We start from the raw sequence: 23,671 nt of genomic DNA on the forward strand, positions 1-23,671 counted from the left end.
ACAGCGGTATGCGGCTTCTGTCAACTCATTGAACTCATTTTCGCACATCTAACTTGGTTGTAAAATTTCGAAAATAGGTGATATTACCTGATGAATGTCATCAAGAGAAAACGAATCGGACCGTCTTCTACTCTGACGGACTAATGCTATTTTATTTTGAAATATCTAAACAGGAAATTTTCATCGAAGACTTGGAATTTGTTAAACTACGGGAAAGAAAATCGTGTACAGTAGCCTTGGTACGAGTCGCTCGAACCCCCCCGCTATCATCTCCGACTATTATAAAAGATGGTTCAGACGAACGACGCCTCCCAGTATTCTACAGAAACAGGTATTTGCATTTGAAACACAGTAGCTTCCGTTAGAATTAGCTTTTAGCACGCAATGCCACGCAGCTGTTTGCACGTGCAAAAGTTGTGGAACTTAGCGGACAACTGAGTGAGGTGATCAGACACAACACCGTTTTGGATCGTACTTTTCCCGTCAGTCACCGACTGCGGTCAAGCCAGCCCCAACTCGGGGAGACGAAATCAAGCCAGCCGCCCCCGACCCCGCTAATTACTTTGACGCGAGACATTACGGTAAAAAGCCACCGACGATCGTTGAAACCCACCTTCAAAATAAAAGAAATCCACTCGGAATACCTACCTGGACACAAACGCTCCGGGTTAGAAATAATTATATTAAAAGAGCTGTCTGTTATGACGCAAATTACGCTGCATATTTCACTGTCATCACCCCTGATATTAAAAACATTAAAAATATCCCTTTAGCTATCGTTATACACGACCAGTCATTTATACCAGCCAATACTATGAAAAAGGTCTCCTTAACGGTACCCTTTCAGGGACAGCGGTTACTACAGTAGACAGTTTATCATGTTACAGGGTGTATAAAAGGGTTCAGTTTAATTATCTGCCTCTGGTAATGTTTCCTGGATCTGGATTTTTCAAATGTTATTCCCAGAGAGCAGATGTCTTCTTGAGTTGGAGTTACGAGCACTGTTGCAGCAAAGGATCATGGTCCTGGATGGGGGTATGGGAACCATGATCCAGCAACAGGAGCTTCAAGAGGACGATTTCCGGGGGGATGAATTTAAAGAGCATTCATTCCCGCTTAAAGGAAACAATGACCTGCTTAGCATCACAAAGCCAGATGTCATCTACAAAATTCACAAGGTATTTTAAAACGATAGACTTGATTTTACTAAAGCGTATGGCTGCCACGCCAAGGAAGAAAACATGTTCAATATGTGAAACTTCAATATGTGTCTAACCTGGACTCTGCTTTTTAACGGCAGGAATATTTGATGTCCGGAGCGGACATAATCGAAACCAACACATTCAGCAGCACGTCTGTTGCTCAGGCTGATTATGGACTGACACACACGGTAGGTTTAAGGTTTGAGAAGTGCAACCTGAGGTCTTAAAAAGTTTTTTTTTCTTTCAAAATCTACTATGATCATTGTAGTTTAAAAAAAAAAAGCCATACTCACAGCCCTGATATATTAAGTGAATGTTTTTCGTAATGGACAGAGTTCTGTGCGCCGACTTATTTTTCAGAGCAATTTTTACTCTTTCATGCACCAATAATGATACCCTGTAGCCCGATAAGATGATAAGGTGTCCACTGTAGTAACCGCTGTCCCCCAAAGGGTTCATACGGCCCTAAATTTTCATATTGAGTATTTGAAATGCATTTGTATGACTTTTTTTGAGGGGGTGGGTGGCTCGATATATCAAGTTTAAATTGTTTTTGTTACCACAGTATTGTATGATTTTTTTTTTTCTGTCTTTCTAGGCTTATCGTCTTAACAGAGCATCAGCGGAGCTAGCGAGAAGAGCAGCCGATGATGTCACCAAACAAACTGGTTTGGCGAATTTGTGCTGTTGAAGCAAGCGATGACAAACATACCGATCAGCTCTTTGTCACGTGGTGATTCTGTATGCGTTGTCAGGACGTAAGCGGTACGTGGCTGGAGCGGTTGGCCCAACCAATAAAACACTGTCTGTGTCACCCTCTGTGGAGAGACCTGACTTTCGAAACATCAGTAAGTTACCCCTCGATGTGCTTTGCTCTTTGAACTTGATTTTCATGCTGCTGATGACTTACTTTCGATTTGTAATGACCCATATCGTACAATCACTAACAAGCATTTTTGATTTAATTACCTATATATTTTTTTACGAATGTGTCTTTTTAACAGCTTTCGATGAGCTCGTTGAAGCCTATTTGGAGCAAGTCAGAGGTCTGTTGGATGGAGGAGCAGACATAATTTTGGTTGAAACCATCTTCGACACAGCCAATGCCAAGGTAGTACCTGTCAGTAGTTGAACAAGAATCAATTCACACGTCACTGAGCACAACCACAAACAACCCGAGAGCCTACGATACACTTTTTGGTGTTCAATTATCACGTTAGGTGGAAACAGCATGAAGAAAGTTGTGCGGCACAGTTGGAATTTCCCTGTGAATGAATGTAACAACGCACTCCTCGCCAAAAAGATTTTGGGTGAAATTTCAATATCAATTAGAGGTTGACGTTTTTTTCGGGAATCCCGCGGGATTTAAATTTTAATCTCTGGATTACGACAATACGGCATGGGGGAAAAAAAAGGAGAGCAGATGTATTATCCATTCGGATCCCCTAAAACACGGATGTCAAACTCAAGGCTGGAGGGCCAGATCTTTCATGATGCTTGCTAAAATCGCGACCAAAATTTCAAATTCTCATTCGTAATAAATAAGAGTGATACTGTAAGCATTTTCTTGTGACCAAACACTCATTACAGTAACTTAAACAATAGGTGAATAAACCGTTATTCTCGATTTCTCTATAGGGTTTCAGTAACAACGACCCGCCAAGGGAAACTAGCTAAAATCTGGCCCGAGACAAAAATGAGTTTGACACCCCTGCCCTAATATAAACCTTAAAATGAAAACGTATTGAATTAAATGAAATTTATTGATGTTAAACTGTCAAACGAGTTTTGCTCAAATGTATTCATACGTGTTTAAAATGACATATTCTTTAGAAAGAAACACTACTAGGTTTCCTGCAAAAAAAAAAACCTCAAAACATTTTAAAATCCAGTGTTTGGTTAAACATAGCAAATCTGAGAAGTGGAAAAAAAATCGAAATTAGCAAACCTTTTGGAATCATTTTTCTCATTTTTGATTTTTCATGTTATTGAATCATGATAAACCTAAATAAAGTTTTGGGGGGGGAAACGCTCAGCCCGACTCGTACATACACTCTGTTCAACACCAATATATCTTACTCAAAAAGAGTGCCACACTATAATGAAATTGGGATTTGATAAAATAGTGTTAACTTGAGGGTGTGCGTATTTATGCAACCAGGTTTTGATCGCGCCCCATTACAATATTTTAGTGTGTACAGGTTGTCAGACATCTTCAAATCTGTAGAAGTTTAAATTTTTTTTTTATTTTTTTCAATATCACACAATCCTGGAATATCACCGCGGGGGGGGGGGCTTTTACATCCACTCTTGATGTCTCCAACTTATGCTTCCTTCTGCAGGCAGCACTGTTCGCCATTGATCTGCTGTTTGAGAAGAGCTACGAAAGGAAACCTCTCTTTGTAGGTCTATTGTATTTTTCAATTTATTGCATCTGACCTCTCGACTGTATGCGTGAGGGTCAATGCTCATCATGACAGGTAGTTTGCTCTTGAAGTCAATTCTTAATGTCCGAATGAAATTTATTGATATATTGTGCCTGAGTCCCCAAAAATATATATTTGTTTAAATTATTTTTGTGTTCTTCTCTGTGTAGATATCAGGAACCATTGTTGACCGGAGCGGGCGTACTCTGTCTGGTCAAACAGGCGATGCCTTTGTTGTGAGTGTCTCACACGCTAAACCATTATGGTAAGTTGCATGTAGCTCGAAACACAATTAACAACTACCATATAGAGGATTTATGTTCAATAGTGTTGTTTTGTTTTCAAATGAAACTCAGGAAAATTAATAAAAAGCAGAATATGCGATTTTTTTTTTTTTTTGGTCACAATTTAAAATAGTTTTAACATGTCTGACGTCAAAATATCCCAAAGTTGAAAAATGATAGTGTAACGTGTCACACTGGCCCTTATCGCGCCTGATATACAACTTGCCTTATGGCGAGTACAGATTTTGCGAGCGTGAAAAATAGGGCCACAGTAAATACATGTACTGTAGATATTTCAAGGATTTAAAATTTGAAGCATTCAAAGTATATATAAAGCTGTATTGTATTGTATTCCCTTTAGCGTAGCTCCATCTAGTGGATGCCTAACGTAGCCACAGCCACTATTGTAGCTTCTATTCTCTGCGCCCTGTAAAGTGATGTGCCCCATATATGAAAACCGTTTTAAGCGAGGCCATTCACTGACGGTGCGCCTTATACTCCGAAGCGCGGAAAATACGGTATTTTGATCAGCATAGACACCTAATAATTTAAATAGATATCGATTATTTTTTTTGACACCGGTTCTTGTGATTTTGCTTAACAATACAAGTTTGCCTTCCTAGTATTACAAATTTTCATTTGTTACCTCCAGTTTCTTAATTATTTTGTTCTTGTGTTGTTCCTCAGTATCGGCCTCAATTGTGCCCTAGGTGCTACAGAGATGAGACCTTTCATCGAGGCCATAGGAAAGAGTACCACTGCTTTTGTTATCTGTTACCCCAATGCAGGTAAAAATTCAACACGACATTTTAGAGTTGAGACCAGAAAAAAAAAAAAAATAATTGGCATTTATGTGGTGTTAAGTCATGCATGCTGTATTTATTATGTGTCATTTCATCATTTATGAATCATATTATTGAAAGTCAAGGCTCGAAATAACTTTTTTTTTTTTGAGGAACCATTTTGCTCGTTGATGAACTTCATTTGATGAGCAAGAGGGGGGGGGGGGCAGTTTGGGGGGGGGGGGGGGGTGTTTTTGATTGTGTTTACCGGTACCTTGAGCTCCGAAAATGTGTTGAAAAATTAACATCGCAAGCCGGCTGATGTATACCCAAAGTGTGATTAGCGACTCATGCATTGATGAAAAAGACAGTTCGAAGCTGCAACATCTAATGTGCGCGGTGATGTGCTTCAGTTTTGCCCCCCCCCCCCCCCCCCCAACAAAAAAAAAAAAAGCTCCACACACAAACGCCACCCTATTTGCTGATCGGTTATGAGCAGGGCGTCTTTGTGTCATCGTCTAATGCTATTACTATTTGGTTTTACTGTAAGGTCTTCCCAACACGTTTGGGGCTTATGATGAAACCCCTGCAGTCACGGCCTCCAACTTAAAGGTAATATAAAATGCTCATCAAATGCAAAATATTAGGGCAATTGTTCTGATACTGTACTTGCAGCAGTTCAAGTTGAGATGCAGAGACGCTCGCGTAAATGTTGGTGAAATAGATGGCAGTTTTGATGACAGTGAGTGATGTGAAACTTGCTTCCATGAAGCGTCCGGGTCATGCGGTCCATAACAGGGCTTCCCACATTGTTAAAATCTGGAACTGTCATCGAAAGTGGACTCACAGTGTAACAGTGTCCGTGTAAACAAATCCCCGGTTTCGGTATAACCGAAGTCCCACCCATATTTAACGCAAAGGATCACGGGTCGTAGGAATAAGGTGGAGGATTTGGCCGAGCTGGCGCTTCGAAAGCAGAAATTAGCGGGAATGCCTCAGAGATGGGCGAATGGAGGAAAACCTCCCATTGGGGGTGTTTTTGCTGAGGAAATTGCATTTTAACATGGCTAATGCTTCAAAAAGTTGATTTCAGCTTTCTCTCTTACAATTTACTCGTCTGCCCTTCGAATCAAATGTGCCAAATGTTTCAACGGTCCCTTTGCTGACAAATTCTTGACGTTTTTGAACTCATTTTGCCGCCTTCAGGAGTTTGCATTGGACGGACTCGTGAATATTGTAGGAGGCTGTTGCGGCACCACTCCGGCACACATCAGGTCAGCGTGATTTGTGTGATTTGATTTCGTTTCAGCCAGGCATTTTCTTCGACACAAAACCCGACATTTCTTTCTCCTAACCGACGCGGCCTTCTAAAATCACTCCCTTCTGAACACGTAATGTATAAATCAGTGGGGATTTTTTTTTCCCCAGATTTTTTCGTTCGTAAATAAATGACACACGTTCAAACGCGCTCAAAAATAAGCCAAATTCAATTGATTTCTTTCAGCTTTTTAACCACTTTTGATTCCATGCCATTTGTCATATCAATAAAGTTTTATTCATCCATCCATTTTCTGATCCGCCTATCCTCGCAAGGGTCACGGGGTTTGCCGGAGCCTATCCCAGCTGTCTTCGGGTAGTAGGCAGGGTACACCTTGAACTGGTCGCCAGCCAATCGCAGGGCACAAATCGACAAACAACCATTCGCGCTCACAATCATATCGAGGGCGAATTTCAAGTGTTCCATTAGCCTGCCATGCATGTTTATTTGGGATGTGGGAGGAAACCGGAGTACCCGGAGAAAACCCACCCGGGCACGTGGAGAACATGCAAACTCCACGCAGGAAGGCCAATCGAACTCTGTACCTCTGCACTATGAGGTTGACGTGCTAACCAGTGGGCACCATGTCGGTGACCCCAAGAGTAAAATATTCGTAAAATACCAATAATTTTACATTTTGTTACTCTCATCTTTTGCCCTCACACAGAGCCATCTCAGAAGCAGTCAAAGACTGCCAACCTAGAGTTCCTGCGGAGGACATTTTTCAAGACTACTTGCTGCTCTCAGGTGATTCAGACACTTGCTGGGCGGAAATATCTCAAGTAGTACGTAAGGGCCGAGAAATGGTTATTTTGAGGATCTGGACACGGGAGGATAATGTGTAGCTGAGTTGCGCCAGCTAGCAAGCACAGCATGTAGTATTCTCCCCTAAATTTGGCGTCTCGAAGTAGATTGGTGCGCATGACCTTTCATGATTGGCGTGGGAGAGGAAAGAGACATCGTTTGTGTGCGAGAGCGTTACTACAACAGATTGTGGGTCAGTTAGGAGTGCTGCAAAAAATGGTCGCTCTGTCTGGAATCGCGACGTCGATTCCAAAATGCAAAATCGTTCAGCCAGGCTGCAGGGTTTTATTTTGGCGAGACGGAAGACTTCCTGCTCTATGAGAGAACACGAGATGGTGACTTGGTGTTTGTGCCGGTAGTGTTCCATGCCACATTTTATTTGCTTAACTCGAACACATTATAATAGCAGCAAGTTGTTTTTCATGATTGGCCAGCAGCTGCCATATTTGGCCACAATATCAGGAAATCTTCACTGCTGTTCGGTACTTCAGTACTCTGTACCTCTACTACTACTACTACTATAATGCTACTGTAATTCATCATCTGCTTCAATGCAGTACAAAAGAGTTACATCCAATACAGTAAGATACGTGATTTGATCTGAAATTGAATTGTATTTACAAAAAGTCCATTTAGTTGTTTTTTCTGTGTATTATTATTCTATTTTTATTCATTTATTTCTTTATCTGTCTAATTGAACAAGTAGCAACCTCATTATTTATTGGTGTATCTATGATATTCTAGGTCTGGAACCATTCAAGATAGGCCCTTACACCAACTTTGTAAACATTGGCGAGCGTTGCAATGTGTCTGGGTCACGCAAATTTGCCAAGATGATTATGGCTGGAAATTATGAGGTGAGACCAAGGCCACATCTTGTGTTTATGTGCAATCTCTGAGGCCCACGATCCTCGACGATCACTCCTTGATGATGTCATTTCATTGTCTACGGCACTGCCATTTTCTGGAATTTGTGGTATTCATCAGCGAAGATGGAAGGCATCTTCCTTGTCGCTAATTGCAGTATTGTGCTAATTAGCGGGCCGCGGTCACGTTATTGTCAGGAGTTAACAAAAAAATGTTGAGAAAAAAAGGGCCTCAACCCACTGCATCTAAAAAAGAATACAGTAATAAAGACTCATCATTATAAAAAGTATTTAGGGAGAAGTCTAGAGAAAGAAAGAAAAAAATGAGCTAAAAAAAAACTACACGCAAAAAAACAGGAACTTCAAGACCAATTTATGAACTGGACCCAGAATAGTTTTCTGACTCCAATGTGATTAATCCAATATATTTGTCACGCTAATAAATCAAACAGAAAGCAATACGGCTAACAAGGAAGAGTTTGCTTTTCCGGGCCACATAAAATGGTGTGGCGGGCTAGATTTGGCCCCCGGGCCTTGAGTTTGACACCAGTGATGTAGAATATAAAAAGGAAAAAAAAACATATCTGAGTTGATTTCCATTTCTCATTTTTAGGATGCCTTAAGCGTTGCGAAGGCACAAGTGGAGATGGGAGCCCAAATCCTCGACGTCAACATGGATGAGGGAATGCTGGAAGGTCCAACGGCAATGGCGCGATTTTGCAATTTTATTGCTTCTGAGCCAGACATTGCGCGGGTAATCAATTTTCTCTTTACAGTTATTTTACAATTTTTTGGGTTCTTCTATGACAATAAACTTTCTTCAACGATCCTGTTTAGTCGTATCCAATTTGATAGTTGCCTTTTTCCAACTGTCCTCTTGTCATCCCCAAGGTTCCTCTGTGTATTGACTCATCGAACTTTGCAGTGATCGAAGCCGGTCTGAAATGCTGCCAGGGGAAATGTATCGTCAACAGCATAAGTTTGAAGGAAGGTGAGCAGGAGTTCCTGCTCAGGGCGTCAACTGTGAAGCGCTATGGCGCTGCTGTGGTGGTCATGGCCTTTGATGAGGAAGGCCAGGTGAGAGCACAAAATGGCATAGACAATGCCAAACATACAGTTAAAAATGTATGCAGAGCACCTTTGGTGTACTGTCCTTTGACACGTTGTTCTTTACATAACCTTAAAGGGTCTATGGCCTCAAGATAAGGCTGTTTGGGAAAGCACTATTTTTTTTTTCTCGCCAATTTGAACTGTGCTGCTAGTCTGCAGTTAGGTTTAAAAAAAAAAAAGTTGCATTTTTACTATTATCATCATCATCATTACTGTTGAGTGTGTACGTTTTTAAAGTTTTATTTTAGATAATTAATTTATAATCATTATTTTTTTTAAATTATTGAATGATAAAATAATTATTTTTATTAAAATAATAATGACACTCTCATCGTCAGAAATGTGTCTTTCCATTCATGCCAGCCCTGTAAAAAAAATCTGTTTGCATGTTCTTTCCGTGCCTGCATGGGTTTTCTTCGGGTACTCCGGTTTCCGCCCCCACATTCCACAAACATGCATTTTAAGTTGATTGAACGCTCTAAATTGTCCCTAGGTGTGATTATGAGCGTGAATTGTTGTTTGTCTATGTGTGCCCTGCCATTGGCTGGCAACCAGTTCGGGGTGTACCCCGCCTACCTTCCCGGAGACGGCTGTGATAGGCCCCTGCACACCCGCGACCCACATGAAAATGAGCGGATCAGAGAATGGATGGATGGAAATGACCGGTCTTTCGCATAGTATATGGCCCCAGAAATCACCCACCTCACACACACACACTCACACACACACACACACACACACACATGCGCTGTGGAAGATGACTGAGCGTGCGCTGTTCTCTTCAGGCTACAGATAGAGCCCGCAAAGTGGAGATCTGCACCCGCGCTTATAACCTTCTGGTTCGCAAAATTGGGTTCAATCCCAACGACATCATCTTTGACCCCAATATCCTGACAATCGGGACTGGCATGGAGGAACACAACGACTACGCTGTCAATTTCATCAGGGCCACCAAAATTATTAAGGTATTACACACTCAGAAACAAGCGACTTTGTCTGTATTCGGTATACTTGATATACTGTATGACACTGACCATCGTCCAATCATTCCCAACACAAAAAGACTCATTTATACTGAAAACATGATGTCGTCAAAATGAAAACTGGTTGGTAGGTCAGGCCAGGATGATTGCACTACATTCCACGTGACTGCACTTCTTGGGTTTTTTTGTCTCAGGAACAGGTTGTTTTTTTTTTTCCACCCTGCAAGTTCTCTTTTGGATTCAAGTCTGGGAATTAGGAGGGATATTCCGTCATATTAGTCTTGTTTGGAACGAAGCGGGCACCCGCAGCGGCTCCTCTTGTCTGTTTGAGAGGGAAAAAATTTCATTTGTGCTGTATGTTGCACATACTGCACATTGGACAATAAAGTTGTACTTGACTTGACATTGCTCACTTACGCATGTGTTTGAGATTCTTGGCTTGTTGAAGCATCCATTTGAAGGGACTTGCTCCAGTGACGTTAGGCAACGTGATGTCTTGATAACCAAACTGATTGAACCTTTAAGTGTGGTCATGCGTTTGCAGTTTTATTGTGGATCACAGTCACCCCCTAGACCAGGGGTGGGCAAACCTTTTGGCTCGGGGGGCCGCATTGACTTTTAAAATTTGACAGAAGGGCCAGGTCAGCACAAGCTATGGTACATTTAAAAAAAACTGCATTTGTTGACAGCCCATATCAAACATCAACAGAACAAAAGCATGAACGTACTGTATTAATATACTTTTTTAAAAGACAACAGTGTTGTTGATGACCTATTTTATCCTGTGCATTGCTGCAAATGGGTTGTGATCAGACCAGTAGAAGTAGAGCGATACAGAGGTCCGAGGTGGTCGATAAGACCCCCCCCCCCACCCCCGTGTTCTGCAACTTCAAGTCAATGCGCCACCTGGCGGTGAAATGCCTGTCATTACAAGTCCAAATAAAATGAATGCAATCATTCACATCAAACCTTAATTGTGGACCAACCTTCGGTGGGCCGGATTAAAAAGACCAACGGGCCGGATCTGGCCCGCGGGCCGTAGTTTGCCCACCTCTGACCTAGACAGTGTGCCCCATTAGAATAACAGATCATCCATATTGTGTTTATTTGTGTACGTGTGTAGGAGACATTACCAAGAGCCAGGGTGAGTGGAGGTCTCTCCAACCTGTCTTTCTCCTTCAGGGGAATGGAGGCCATCCGAGAAGCTATGCATGGGGCATTTCTCTATCATGCTATAAAGGTAAATTACTGCTTCCGAGCATATCTAACTAGCTAGATAGCTACCTAGCTAGCTATCTAACTAGCTAGATAGATAGATATCTAAAGTTGGCAACTCTACAAGACGCAAGTGTTTGCTCTTGCTCATTTCCACTGTCCACACATGCACATCAAAATGAAAGCAACACTTTCAAAATAAAAGCACTGCATATTTTACATTTTTATTTGGAATTCAGAAAGACTTTGCAAAGGGCTGATCTCTGATTGCGAATGGGCTGGACACAGCCATACTTTACCGAAATCGAATTTTGTGCGAAATGGTGTGCAGAGATGGAAGACGAGTAACGGTATAAGTAACAAGCATGACTTTTTTTTTCCCAGTAACATGTAGTCTCATGGATTACTTTTAAATCATCATAATGTTGTTTTTGTTCATGCTGAATTATGTGACCCTTTGATTGTTAGATCAATACAGCAATTTTCATCAGACATGCGAGATCCCTTAAACAACAGGCTTTTTTTTTTTTTAATTAACTGTTCTTCACAACGGAGCAGGAGAGGACCACTCGTGATTCTATTTATTTATTTCATTGTAAACCAGTTTGAGAAATTGTTGAGTGGGCGTTCTTGACACGAACGGAAGAAAGGATGGTTGAACAGAAGCGCACTCAGCCAGTCAAAACTAGTGACTTGTGAGGATTGAGGAAATAATAAATATGAATGGTTAGCCCGGTTAAAATCTACAGGCAGCCTACCTGGAAGTATAGAAATTAATTTTCAAAGAACAAAATAATAGGAAAGGATGGACATTATGTATGGACTAAAGTGCTTCCCCCACGTCAAGCCAACCTGATAAAACATCTTTCACCAGTCCACGTTTCTACCAAATTAGGGGTCAGTGGTCATTACCGGAGAAGATGAAGACAAAATCCCTCCGACCCCCATAACTGACGTGTGCCTTTCACATATGAACTGGTTCGGTTCCGATTCCCGGTACCCGTCGTGTTTTCTCAGGACGGTATGGATATGGGAATAGTGAATGCCGGAAATCTACCTGTGTATGATGATATTGATAAAGAACTACTGCTCCTGTGTGAAAACCTGATCTGGAACAAAGACGTCGACGCTACAGAGAAACTTCTGGCCTATGCACAAGTACATTTCCACCGGAATAATACGTTATCTTCCCGTTACTTTAATTATGGGTCTCACGTTGTCATTGGTACTTATGTTGACAGAACAACGTGAAGGGAGGGAAAAAAGTTGTTCAAACAGACAAGTGGAGGGAAAAAAGTGCGGAAGAGAGGCTGGCGTACGCCCTCATCAAGGTATGGCTTCCGTTTCTTGACAATCAGTATTTTCACATTGCCTTTCATTGTAATTTTAACTTTTGCGACCGAGGTTCTACACCAGCGGTGGGCAAACTTTTTGGCTCGGGGGCCGCATTGACTTTTAAAATTTGACAGAAGGGCCAGGTCAGCACGAGCTATGGTACATTAAAAAAAAAAACTGCATTTGTTGACAGTCCATATCAAACATCAACAGAACAAAAGCATGAAAGTACGGTATTAATATACTTTTTTTAAATGACAAAAGTGTTGTTGATGACCTATTTTAGCCTGTGCATCGCTGCAGATGGGTTGTGATCAGACCAGTAGAAGTAGAGCGATACAGAGGTACTAGGTGGTCGAAAAGATTGCCCCCCCCCCCCCCGTGTTCTGCAACTTCAAGTCAATGCGCCACCTGGCGGTGAAATGCCTGTCATTACAAGTCCAATTGAAATGAATGCAATCATTCACATCGAACCTTAATTGTGGACCAACCTTCGGCGGGCCGGATTAAAAAGACCAACGGGCCGGATTCGACCCGCGGGCCGTAGTTTGCCCACCACTGTTCTACACAGAAAAAAATTCGCCATGCGCCAAATGTCACAGCAACCTCAGATATGTTTTTTGTTGAATGTGTTAGTCATTCTTTGTTTTTCTTTTCTTCTGTAACACGTTTGTCCCGGGCATGCTGATGTCAGGGAATAGAAACGCATGTGGTACAAGATGTGGAAGAATGCCGGACGAATGCCGATCGCTACAGCCGCCCCCTTCACATCATTGAGGGTCCCTTAATGAATGGCATGAAGGTGGTCGGAGATCTGTTTGGCGCTGGCAAGATGTTCCTGCCGCAGGTATGAAAACCCAAATTGTGGACTTGTGCACTCAAACAATTTACGGCAGCTGCTGTGTAGTTTCTATTCCATGACTGGAAGTATTTTTGCTGTTTTTTTATTTATTTATTTATTTATTTTTTAGTACAGCTTACATTGTGCGTAAATCTAGTGTATTTTCTTCCCGGTTCTCTTGGGTCAGCCGGACAAAAGGATGTGCAGTTGGCTTCAAGGCCACTGTTTCTCTCTGCTTTTCTGACAATTTGAATATGACCCTAAAGCTAAGAAAAAAATAGCAATTGTGTGACACAAGATAACACACATGTATAGTTATGGAAACATGATAATTACGTTCGTCAGGGCGGAATGCAATCCACTCTTCGCAATGAGACATGCGGTTTGTACACAATTACAACATTACTCATGTCTTGATCACATGGATACAATCAATTCAAAAGAAAAATTCAAATGTGTTCCCCCGTTTTGCGAAAGGACGTGATGATTCTTCCTCGCTCCGTTAGCTTTGTTTTAATGAATAACCCTCGTTGCATGTTTGCAGGTCATCAAGTCGGCTCGTGTTATGAAGAAGGCGGTGGGCCATCTCATTCCCTTCATGGAGAAAGAGAGAAAGGAGATGATATCTTTGTCTGGGTCAGCTGAAGACATAGTTAGTACCTGTTTCAACAAAATATTTTCTTTATTCAACTCTTTCAGGGATAGCGGTTGCTACATTTGGACACCTTATCATGTTATCGGGTTACAGGATGCATGAAAGGGTTAATCCAGTAAAATTGGGACAACCCGGTGGATACAGTGCATTCGTAGCTGTCCGAAAAGTTCAAAGGTTATCGGTGTATTTTCTTTCATTTTCACTGGGGCTTTTTCTAATTTCACCTCCTTTGTTTGCAGAATCCTTATCAAGGCACCGTCATTCTCGCTACAGTGAAGGGCGATGTCCATGATATTGGCAAGAACATTGTGGGTGTCGTCCTGGGTTGCAACAACTACCGGTAAAAATTTTTTGTCCCCTGAAATGATAAATAGAACCCTTAAAATATGGCAAAACGATGACAAGGTGGACTGTCTCTCATCCCATTCTGCCACCACATTATTATGATTAGGATTATTATTATCTATACACTTCCAGTTGTGAGTCGGTGCTTGTTGCAGCAACTTGCCTTTGTACTAAGACACCAACAACATTGAAAATGGATGTGTTGAAACACCTTTTTGTGAACACTAATGTACAGTAATCACTCGTTCATCGCGGTTAATGGGGTCATTCATGCCTTCATCATATCCCGGCTGGATTCCTGTAATTCTCTTTGTTTTGGAGTCAGCCAATCCTCCATCATGCATCTCCAGTTGGTCCAAAAATGCTGCTGCTCGCCTCTTGACTGGTACTCGTACGAGGGAGCACAGAACTCCTTCCCTGGCAGTCTCTTGATTGGTTTTTAAAGTTTTTTTTAAGATTCTCTCATTTAAATGGTCTCACCCCACCTTCTCCCTCTTTGAGCTCCTCCACCTCTACACACGTGACTCCCACTAAACGTTAGACACAGCCTCAAACTCATCTCAAAAGTCAATTGTTATTCTTTAGCTTTTGACTGAGCATGAGACTTTATTTTAGTTTGAGAGGTTTTGTACTGTCTTCATTGTTCGTAATTTATTGTTTTTATCGTTTTTTTTTTTTGTCGTATGACTTATTACTCTTGCTTAAGGTTCCAAAAAAACGGCAACTAATTGAATAAGTGGGTTTTAGACTCTGAGCATTTGTTTGAGACAACTGAGAAATACCGTCAAGGCACGAACTGCTGACTGGCAGGATATTCGCATGCTGTCTACTTTTTCCCACATTGGACCAGTTTAGATTTTTTTTTTTTCACCCTGAGAAGTAAAACCATCATTTTGTATTGAAATAAGTTGTCTTTGCGTGATATGACAATTGACTTGATGATCTGAAACATTTGTAGTGTAATACGTATGAAATAAAAAAAAAAACAGACACATGTGACATTTGGTTATTTATTATTACCCTTTGAACGAACCATCAACTTCCATGCGTGTATTTGAATAATTTACCATAATGTGGGTTCATTTCAAATAGTTCATCGGTCCTTTCTTTGCATTGTGCATGCTATTTGTATTTCAGAGTGGTTGACTTAGGCGTGATGGTTCCTTGTGATAAGATTCTCAGAGAGGCCATCCAACAAAAAGCAGGTACAATAAACAAATCATTTCACCTCATGTTTAGAATTCATTCCTGAGGTTTGACGAGTACGAAAAACATGACAGCTCTGCCATCAATTCCATTCTGAACAATGTTTACTCAGTTAAGCGTGTGTGTGTGTGTATAATTAACTCTCAAAAACGAATCTAACATTTGGATCCTTGCAGATATTATTGGTTTGTCCGGTCTGATCACCCCTTCTCTCGATGAGATGATCCATGTGGCCAAAGAGATGGAGAGACTCGGAATGGCAACACCATTGCTGATCGGTGGAGCCACCACATCCAAGTAATCCCAAAACTCTGCAGTGTCCGTCTTACCTTTCACTGGCCACGTGAGATTATTAGTGAGGATTCTTGTTTGATAGGACTCACACGGCAGTGAAGATTGCCCCGCGTTACACCTCTCCTGTTATCCATGTTCTGGATGCATCTCGGAGTGTGGTGGTGGTAAGGATGCCGACTGCAGCACAAGCTTAGCTGACAACGCTTTTGCTAGCATATGTACAGGAGCTCTTACTCCTTTGTCATCCAAAGCAAATGCGAAGCCAGTCTGGATTTTTGTCAGTATGGGTGATTTTTCGGATATATTCAGTACCTGGGAGGGGCTGTGATACAATCCACGCCAGCATGAGCCATAGCTGTCAGTCCAAAGATATTTTTGCTGTTGAAAACGGATCGCCCTTTTTTGAGGGCTCTGCAAAGGAAACGCGCATTGTCTACACTTTTAGGCGCTTCGGATTATAAAACACTTTTTCAATGAATGACCTATTTGAAAACCGTTTTCATATAAAGGGCGCACTGCATTATAAGGCGCATAGAATAGAAGCTACAATAGTGGCTACGGTTGTGCTATGCATCCACTAGATGGTGCTACGCTAAAGGGAATACAATACAATACAATACAGCTTTATTTATATAGGACCTTCACAACCGCTGCTGCTGTAGCAAAGCTATGAGAACTGGTCACAAACACGGACATGAAACATACAAATAACCTTCGAAGTCTTGCTTGTCTCCTTCCTTCGTTTAGTCAGTGACGAACTAACTGCTTTTGGCATTATCCTGGTTTCATATTAGCTGCACAGGGCTGACAATGTAGTTGTCTGTTTGCGTGCGTGTTTGCGATTGCACATGTCAGTTGGTGTCGGTCAGGACCCTTTTACGTTAAAATTGGTTCCTGCTAATAAGCGCCACTATTGTTGCATTGGAACACAAACAGGGAAACGACGCAATGGGGAATATAAAGAGACTGTAACGAACACCATGTATAAGGCACATCGGATTACAGGGCGCACTGTCAGCTTTTGAGAAAATTGAATGCTTTTAGGTGCGCCTTATAGTGTGGAAAATACGGTCATTGGATTTTTCTTGATTGTCTGCCAGTGCTCTCAGCTTCTGGATGAAAGCTCAAGAGAGGACTACTTTGAAGACCTAAAGGAGGAATATGAAGAGATAAGACAGGAGCATTACGACTCCTTGAAGGTATGGATTAGGTGGAAAGTTGCTATACCGGTACACACAAATGATTTGTCCTGTAATTTTAGTAGTTTTTATATTTCACAGATGACATATTTCTACTGTGTTTAAATAATGGAACTGGCTTGCCTCTCTTGATGCTATTTATTTTTTTCTTTTCAGGATCGCCGTTTTCTGTCTCTGTCCCAAGCTAGAGAAAAAGCTCTATATATTGACTGGCTATCAGCGGCTAAGCCAGGTAGGTTGTCTTTCAGTATGCTTGTTCATAAACATTCCACAATTTAGCACTTTTTTAGTAGGGAAAAAGAGTGGCTGCATACATTGTCTCACCTGAATCGAATAAAGTGGTTCCTTGAAATAAGACTTTAATTTGTTCCATGACGATGCTTGTAACTCAAAACATTCATCACCCAAATCATCTTTTCTCAATGAAATGAAAGGGAATTTCATTAATTCGTTCTGGCTACCCCTCCTCCAAACATAAAAAAAAAAAAACAACCAAAATGTTGCAATGTTTATTTTAATGAAGGAACTTAAGGAGCTTCGGCTTCCCACAATTGGCTTTGTCTCAACAAATATTAGGATAATATGGTTATTGCGTTGTTTCTGAAAAAAAACAAAACTGTAATTCAATTTATTGTCAGTCTCCAGAGTAGGCGCCGCACAACAGCGACTTCAAAAGCAACTAGTATTCAGGGTAAAAATAATTTTCATTTATCTTTCAGTGAGACCTCAGTTCTTAGGCACCCGTGTGTTTGATCCATACGACCTGACCAAACTGGTCGATTTCATTGATTGGAAGCCTTTCTTTGACGTCTGGCAGCTCAGGGGGAAATATCCTAATCGAGGTTACCCCAAGATCTTCGATGACAAGACTGTTGGTATGTATTTGTATTTTGTTTGCTTGTTTATATATTTATTTTTGTTCGCTTTGAGTGAGAAGCACACTTTTTATTTCTGTTTTCATTTCTTTTGCCACATCGAATTTTCCATTTGTATCCTTTTGACAGGAGATATCTTTATGCAGCGCAAGCTAATTTATTTTGAGTTGATAATATTGTTTTTAATTTGCCTCTACAAGTGCCAGTATTGAGTTAAGCAAAACATCCCGTAATAATATTACTCTGATTCATTATATTATATTATATTATATACCATCAGACCGTTTGGACCTGCAATTTTGATTCGATGTGATACCGAGCCGTACATTAGTCACACACTTTCCCATTCTAACATTCCTATGACACTAGCACATGCGACAATATGCTATGATTCATTCTCACTCCAATCCGAAAATAATGATTCTGCATTTGTTTTTCACGGCCAGTTCGCATCGCAGTTTGAGTCACCACCGATTCGTGCACGGCCCTAGTTTAGAGTCTACAGCAAAATTAAAGGGATTGGCCTGAAATGTTATTGTATTTTTTATCATGTAATTTTTTTAAATCCAATTTTATGTATTAGCTTTAAACCTAAAATCATTTAAAAAAAAAATAAAGATTTTGAGCAACGATTGCCCCTCCCATACACACACACGCAAATTCTGAAAAGCTGGATGAATAGAACAAATCTCATTGATATTTTGTCCTTGTAGGATTGGAGGCCCGCAAAGTTTTTGATGATGCCCAGCGGCTGCTTGATCAAATGATTGCTAACTCAAGTCTGACGGGGCGAGGACTGGTTGGGTTCTGGCGCGCCCAGAGTAATGGCGACGACATAAACGTGTACACTAATGATGATGCAGTGCACAGAGATTCCCAGCCAATCTCGGTATTGCACGGTTTACGGCAACAGGTGAGAGAAAATATGAACAAGATCTCGTCAAAGATATTAGGTCAAGAAGAAGGTGGTTCTGAAGTCTGACCAACCATTATGTTTCTCCGCTTCAGGTGGAAAAGGATAGTGGACGTTCAGAACCCTACCTGTGCTTGGCTGACTTTGTGGCACCCATAGACAGCGGTTTGGCTGACTACGTTGGAGTATTTGCCGTGGGAGTGTTTGGGGCTGAGGAACTGAGTCAGCAATTCCAGGCTGAGGGAGATGACTACAGCAGTATTATGGTCAAAGCTTTGGCGGATCGACTGGCAGAGGTGAAGGACCGATTGTATCGCTCGTCACCGCAGTGTATTTATATGAATCCATTTGGCATTGTATGTGATGTTTTCCAGGTTCGGTTGAAAATTTGGGTAAAAAGTGTTTTAGCAAAGTATTTATTTATCGTATTTTCCGCACTTATAAGGCGCTTCGTAGTACAAGGCACACCTTCAATGAATGGCCTGTTTTAAAACCGTTTTCAGATACAGGGCACACTGCATTATGAGTATGCATAGTAAAGAAGCATTTGTTTTTAGAATGCCATTTAAAAATGAGAATGAATCATTCACAGTGTGAAAATCCACACCAACTGGAAACGAAAGTCAATAGCACATTCAACAGCAAACATTCAAATGTAGGATGTTGACGCAATAAGGTAGCCAATGGCCAAATTGTTTGGAAGAGCGTATAAAAGCATTCATGCCAAAATGGACCTGTAGATAAAACTGAAAATACCTCCAAGTAGGTAATAATAGCTCATCACTCTCAAGAGATCCCTCTGAAAGCACCTTTAGAGCAATATACAGCAAGTGCAACCAAGTGGAGCATGAGCTTCTTTTCTTTATTTTCGCCAGGCATTTGCAGAAGAGTTACACGTTCGTGTGCGCAAGGAACTGTGGGGCTACTGTGGCGATGAGTCTCTGCAGGCCTCAGACCTACACCGGGTTTGTTATCAGGGCATCAGACCAGCCCCTGGCTACCCGAGCCAGCCCGATCACACTGAGAAGATATCAATGTGGAACCTTGCCGGTATACAGGAGAGCATTGGTAAGAGTATGCAATATACCGTATTGGCCCGAATATAAGACGGCCCTGATTATAAGAGTACCCCCTCTTTTTCAAGACTCAAGTTTGAAAAAAGACTTTTTGAACACCAAATTAATTTTTATACAGAAAATAATTACGGTACATCTGAAACAAATGATTATATTTTATTGAACAATATATTTGAGAGAAAAAGAATGTTATTTTGCCTCATTCAAATCTTAATATATGAACATTTACTAAAGTGCAATCACATTCGTAAATGAATGGCTTCTGGTTTTTGAAATGTAAATTACATCATAACTTCTCCTTAACCTGGCCGATCTTCGACCCGCTTTTCTCCAGATTGTTGCTACGTTTCTCCATTTTCTGTTTTCTCTTCTATTATTTTCTTCTGTTTTCTTTCTTACCGCTATATTTTATTTTTCTTCTTCGTGACGGGGGTTCACTTTGGCCTGGCGAGTCAAGTTCAGCATTTGCTTCAATGCTATCTGGCGCCATCTAGCGGTGCGAATGGGTATAATGTCTCGACCCCGAATGTAAGACGACCCCCACTTTTTCAGTCTTATTTCAATGCAAAAACACCGTCTTATATTCGGTAAAAAAAATGTTGATGGACCATCGGATCCATCCATCCATTCCGGAGCCGGAATCGAACCCTGCACCTCTGCACTGTCAAGCCGACGCCCTAACCAGTCAACCACTGGGCCGCCATTGGATTTTATTTTTATTTTTATGGAAAAAAACCCCCAACAGAAACTAACAAGGCATCACTTTATGTGGACCGGGAAGGCACCCTGTAATGATTTATAAATACGATGAAACAGGACAAGAACCGCCGAGCAAGGAAGTGAAATTGATCTGTTGTGGTGCAGCTATGCAGCAAAAAAATATCACTTTTCTGCCCCGGGTGCATTTGCGCATCTTCATGCCAGATTTGCATTCTGGGTGGAGCCTCTCCAAAATGTCGCGCGCTCACTGTCACATCTGTTTTCTCTCCTCGACTTAGAGGATTGAAAGATTTGAAAACAAATGAAACAATCTTTAAATAATCGTTTATACCTTAGCGGTTTTACCGTCACAAATGTTTGTGTGCAGGACTCAGGTCATTTTTTTTTCTTGCCGTCTTAAGTCCCTCAGAGTGCAGTATCTACTATCTAGCAAACACTTAAAAAGGATGAGTCTGGTCACGTGTGTGTGCGTGTGTGTGTGTGTGTGTGTGCACAGAGTATAATTAAATGTAAATTGCCTATGTGTTCAGGTATTGCCTTGACAGAGTCACTGGCAATGACGCCCGCTGCCGCAGTCTCTGGCCTTTATTTCTCCAACCCCGAGGCCTCATACTTTGCCGTTGGGAAGATCACCAAGGAGCAGGCAGGTTTTGAAAAGCAACTGAATCGTGCAACTCACATAAAAAAAAATCTTATAATAATAATAATAATAAATATATATATATATTATAATAATAAATAAAAATATCAAATTTAATCAATTAAAAATATTACCCCCAAAAAAGAAGAAACAGAGAAATCAAACATACTTCTGCATTTGCATACTCAGTCCAATACCTTTTGCATGGACCTTTGAAAGCAATGGTCACAAAGCATATAATCTCCCGCGTTACTGAAATACAGCTCACCATTTTCTGTTTTGTTGTTGTTGTTTTTTTTTAAGTGTGTTATTCCATACATGGTGTTGACAGGACTTGTCTAAACTAACCACCTCAGGTGTTACACAGCAAGCTTGTAAGTCCACCTAAAAAAGCAAGCAGCAAATTACAGAAATGCTTTAATGTGCTGTATGTCTCTGCTTACATCAACAGATACTGTACAAAGGTATGTCAATATTCTTTCTAAACTTTGTGGTTACATTCGACATAGGTAATCAATATGCTCATGACCATTCCCAGATACTGTTACCTCTGGGAATGCGTTTTGAACATTTCCAGCCATTTAAAATGAAAATATTTACTTGTTAATAATGTGATCGGTCAAAAAAAAACAAAAAACAAAATAAAACCTAAAAGCATTCAATCTTCACAAAAGCCGTTGGTGCACTTTACAATCCGATGCACCTTTTATATGGATCAATATTCTGATTTCTTGGGTGTAGCATTTTAAATGTAAAGCGCTTTGTTACAGCTGCAGCTGTTATGAAAGCGCTGTATAAATCGAGCTGTATTGTATTGTATTCCCTTTAGCGAAGCGCTATCTAGTGCAGCGGTGTCAAACATACGGCCCGCGGGCCGGCACCGGCCCCCAAGGAGGTTCGATCTGGCCCGCAGAATAATTTAAAAGTGAAAAAATGCGTCAAAGACACAGAATGAATATTTTTAATAAAATGCAATTCATGGATTATCCGCTAGGCGGTACATTGTTTTGTTCAGAGAAGAAAACAGCAGTCTCATCTGTCACTGAGACAGACCCAACACAGCAGACGGCATCAATGCGCCAATGTTTCTTTATACCAAAACAGAGGAAAGACATGATATTTTGGTTATTTATAGCAGAGTATGGTATAATGTTAATGGTCCGGCCCACCTGACATCTACCGAGTCCGTATGTGGCCCACAATGTGAAATGAGTTTGACACCCCTGATCTAGTGGATGCATAACGTGACCTCAGCCACTAGTGTAGCTTCTATTCTGTGCCCCTTATATGAAAACTGTTTTAAAATAGGCCATTCGTTGAACGTGTGCCTTCTACTCCGAAGCGCCTTATAGTGTGGAAAATACAGTTTTATACACACAAATGTTGTCATCGGATTCGGTGAATCTTTGTAGTCCAAATGTAGAATTCATTTTTTTAGTTTCTGGAGAATCTTTCTTGAAAGGGTCTATTTCCCCTATTGATTTATAATGCGTTTGAAAAACACAGCAATACATGTTATTATGGGTGAATTCATCATCGCTGGGAAATCTGCTTTAGCTTAAAACGCAGCTGATTTTGAATGTCGGTTTCCACATCAGAACACCACAAGGTTCCTCTATTGTTTGAAAAAAAGTATTGTTTTACATATTCTGCAGTGATTTTTATTACACTGCAGTCATATTGGTCAAAACCCAAAAAGGGTAATCTGTATATTCTGCAATGGACGTGGCGTCAAAATGTTATGGGCAAAGAACCCATCAATTTTGGAATAAGACAAGCATTGATGATGTAAAACGTGGATACCTTCAGAACACATCTATGTCCCTTATAGGTGACCAACATTGCACTCCACATGCTGAACAAACTCTCCCCTAACATGTTCCATTTCCTTGTGTTCTTAATCAGGTGGAGGATTATTCCAAAAGGAAAAAGATGCGCGTAGATGAGATGGAAAAGTGGCTGGCTCCCATCCTTGGTTACGACAGTGAGGTGTAGAACTGCACCACACCGCCAGTGAAAGTGACTTCAACAAATTGCTGTCGTATTATTTTGTACGCACCAAGGCCTTCACCATCAATGCCATTTGCAAATCGGAGCTATGTGTCAAAGGTTTGACGGTGTTGCTCAAAATGGTCCACGTATAGTAAGGGTTGAAATGTTAAAGATGTTACCAAGGGTTAATTTTACATATCTCATTGAACTCAGTTGATAACCTCTGTTTGAATGACACTTGGACTTGATTGTACCGTTTTTCAGGGCTATATAAATAAATTCGACTGGATTCGCTAAACCTGTGGTTTCAGAATGGCGAAAATGAACAGAAGTAAATTATATTGATGTGGCACGGTTTTTTAAATCGGTAATAAACGTTTTAGTATCTGTTCTGTCTTTCTGAATCCCAACACCATTTCTTGTGTTGTTTTCACAACAAACATGCTTCAAGAAAGGACAACATCCCCCACAATTACAAATGCACACCAAAAAAAACCACATACAAGAATGTCAGCACAACAACATTGTAATCCGCTAATGTCTCAAAAAGATCAATGAAAATTAAAGTCCAGGGTTTCGTAGTTTAGTTT

General features: G+C 40.9%; 1 protein-coding gene across 1 annotated transcript; it reads left to right on the plus strand.

The window, feature by feature from the left end:
* The first annotated feature begins 166 nt into the window (after positions 1-166).
* mtr (5-methyltetrahydrofolate-homocysteine methyltransferase) lies at positions 167-23,477 on the plus strand. The gene is made up of 33 exons (XM_086138971.1): positions 167-331; positions 967-1,178; positions 1,301-1,390; positions 1,801-1,870; positions 1,958-2,050; positions 2,207-2,313; positions 3,545-3,604; positions 3,799-3,893; positions 4,600-4,700; positions 5,245-5,306; positions 5,901-5,968; positions 6,680-6,759; positions 7,561-7,673; positions 8,296-8,436; positions 8,574-8,759; positions 9,578-9,757; positions 10,899-11,015; positions 12,008-12,148; positions 12,232-12,321; positions 13,020-13,172; positions 13,711-13,818; positions 14,061-14,161; positions 15,304-15,371; positions 15,549-15,669; positions 15,749-15,830; positions 16,767-16,865; positions 17,022-17,097; positions 17,585-17,740; positions 18,454-18,653; positions 18,749-18,949; positions 19,529-19,721; positions 20,980-21,092; positions 22,995-23,477. The coding sequence occupies exons 1-33, from the start codon at positions 289-291 to the stop codon at positions 23,082-23,084; spliced, it is 3,810 nt and encodes a 1,269-aa protein (XP_085995097.1). The 5' UTR covers positions 167-288; the 3' UTR covers positions 23,085-23,477.
* Positions 23,478-23,671: the final 194 nt, after the last annotated feature.

This window comes from Hippocampus guttulatus, chromosome 19 (genome assembly GCF_054856545.1).
Source record: "Hippocampus guttulatus isolate MCC_2025c chromosome 19, RoL_Hgut_1.0, whole genome shotgun sequence".
Taxonomy (NCBI): Eukaryota; Metazoa; Chordata; class Actinopteri; order Syngnathiformes; family Syngnathidae; genus Hippocampus; species Hippocampus guttulatus.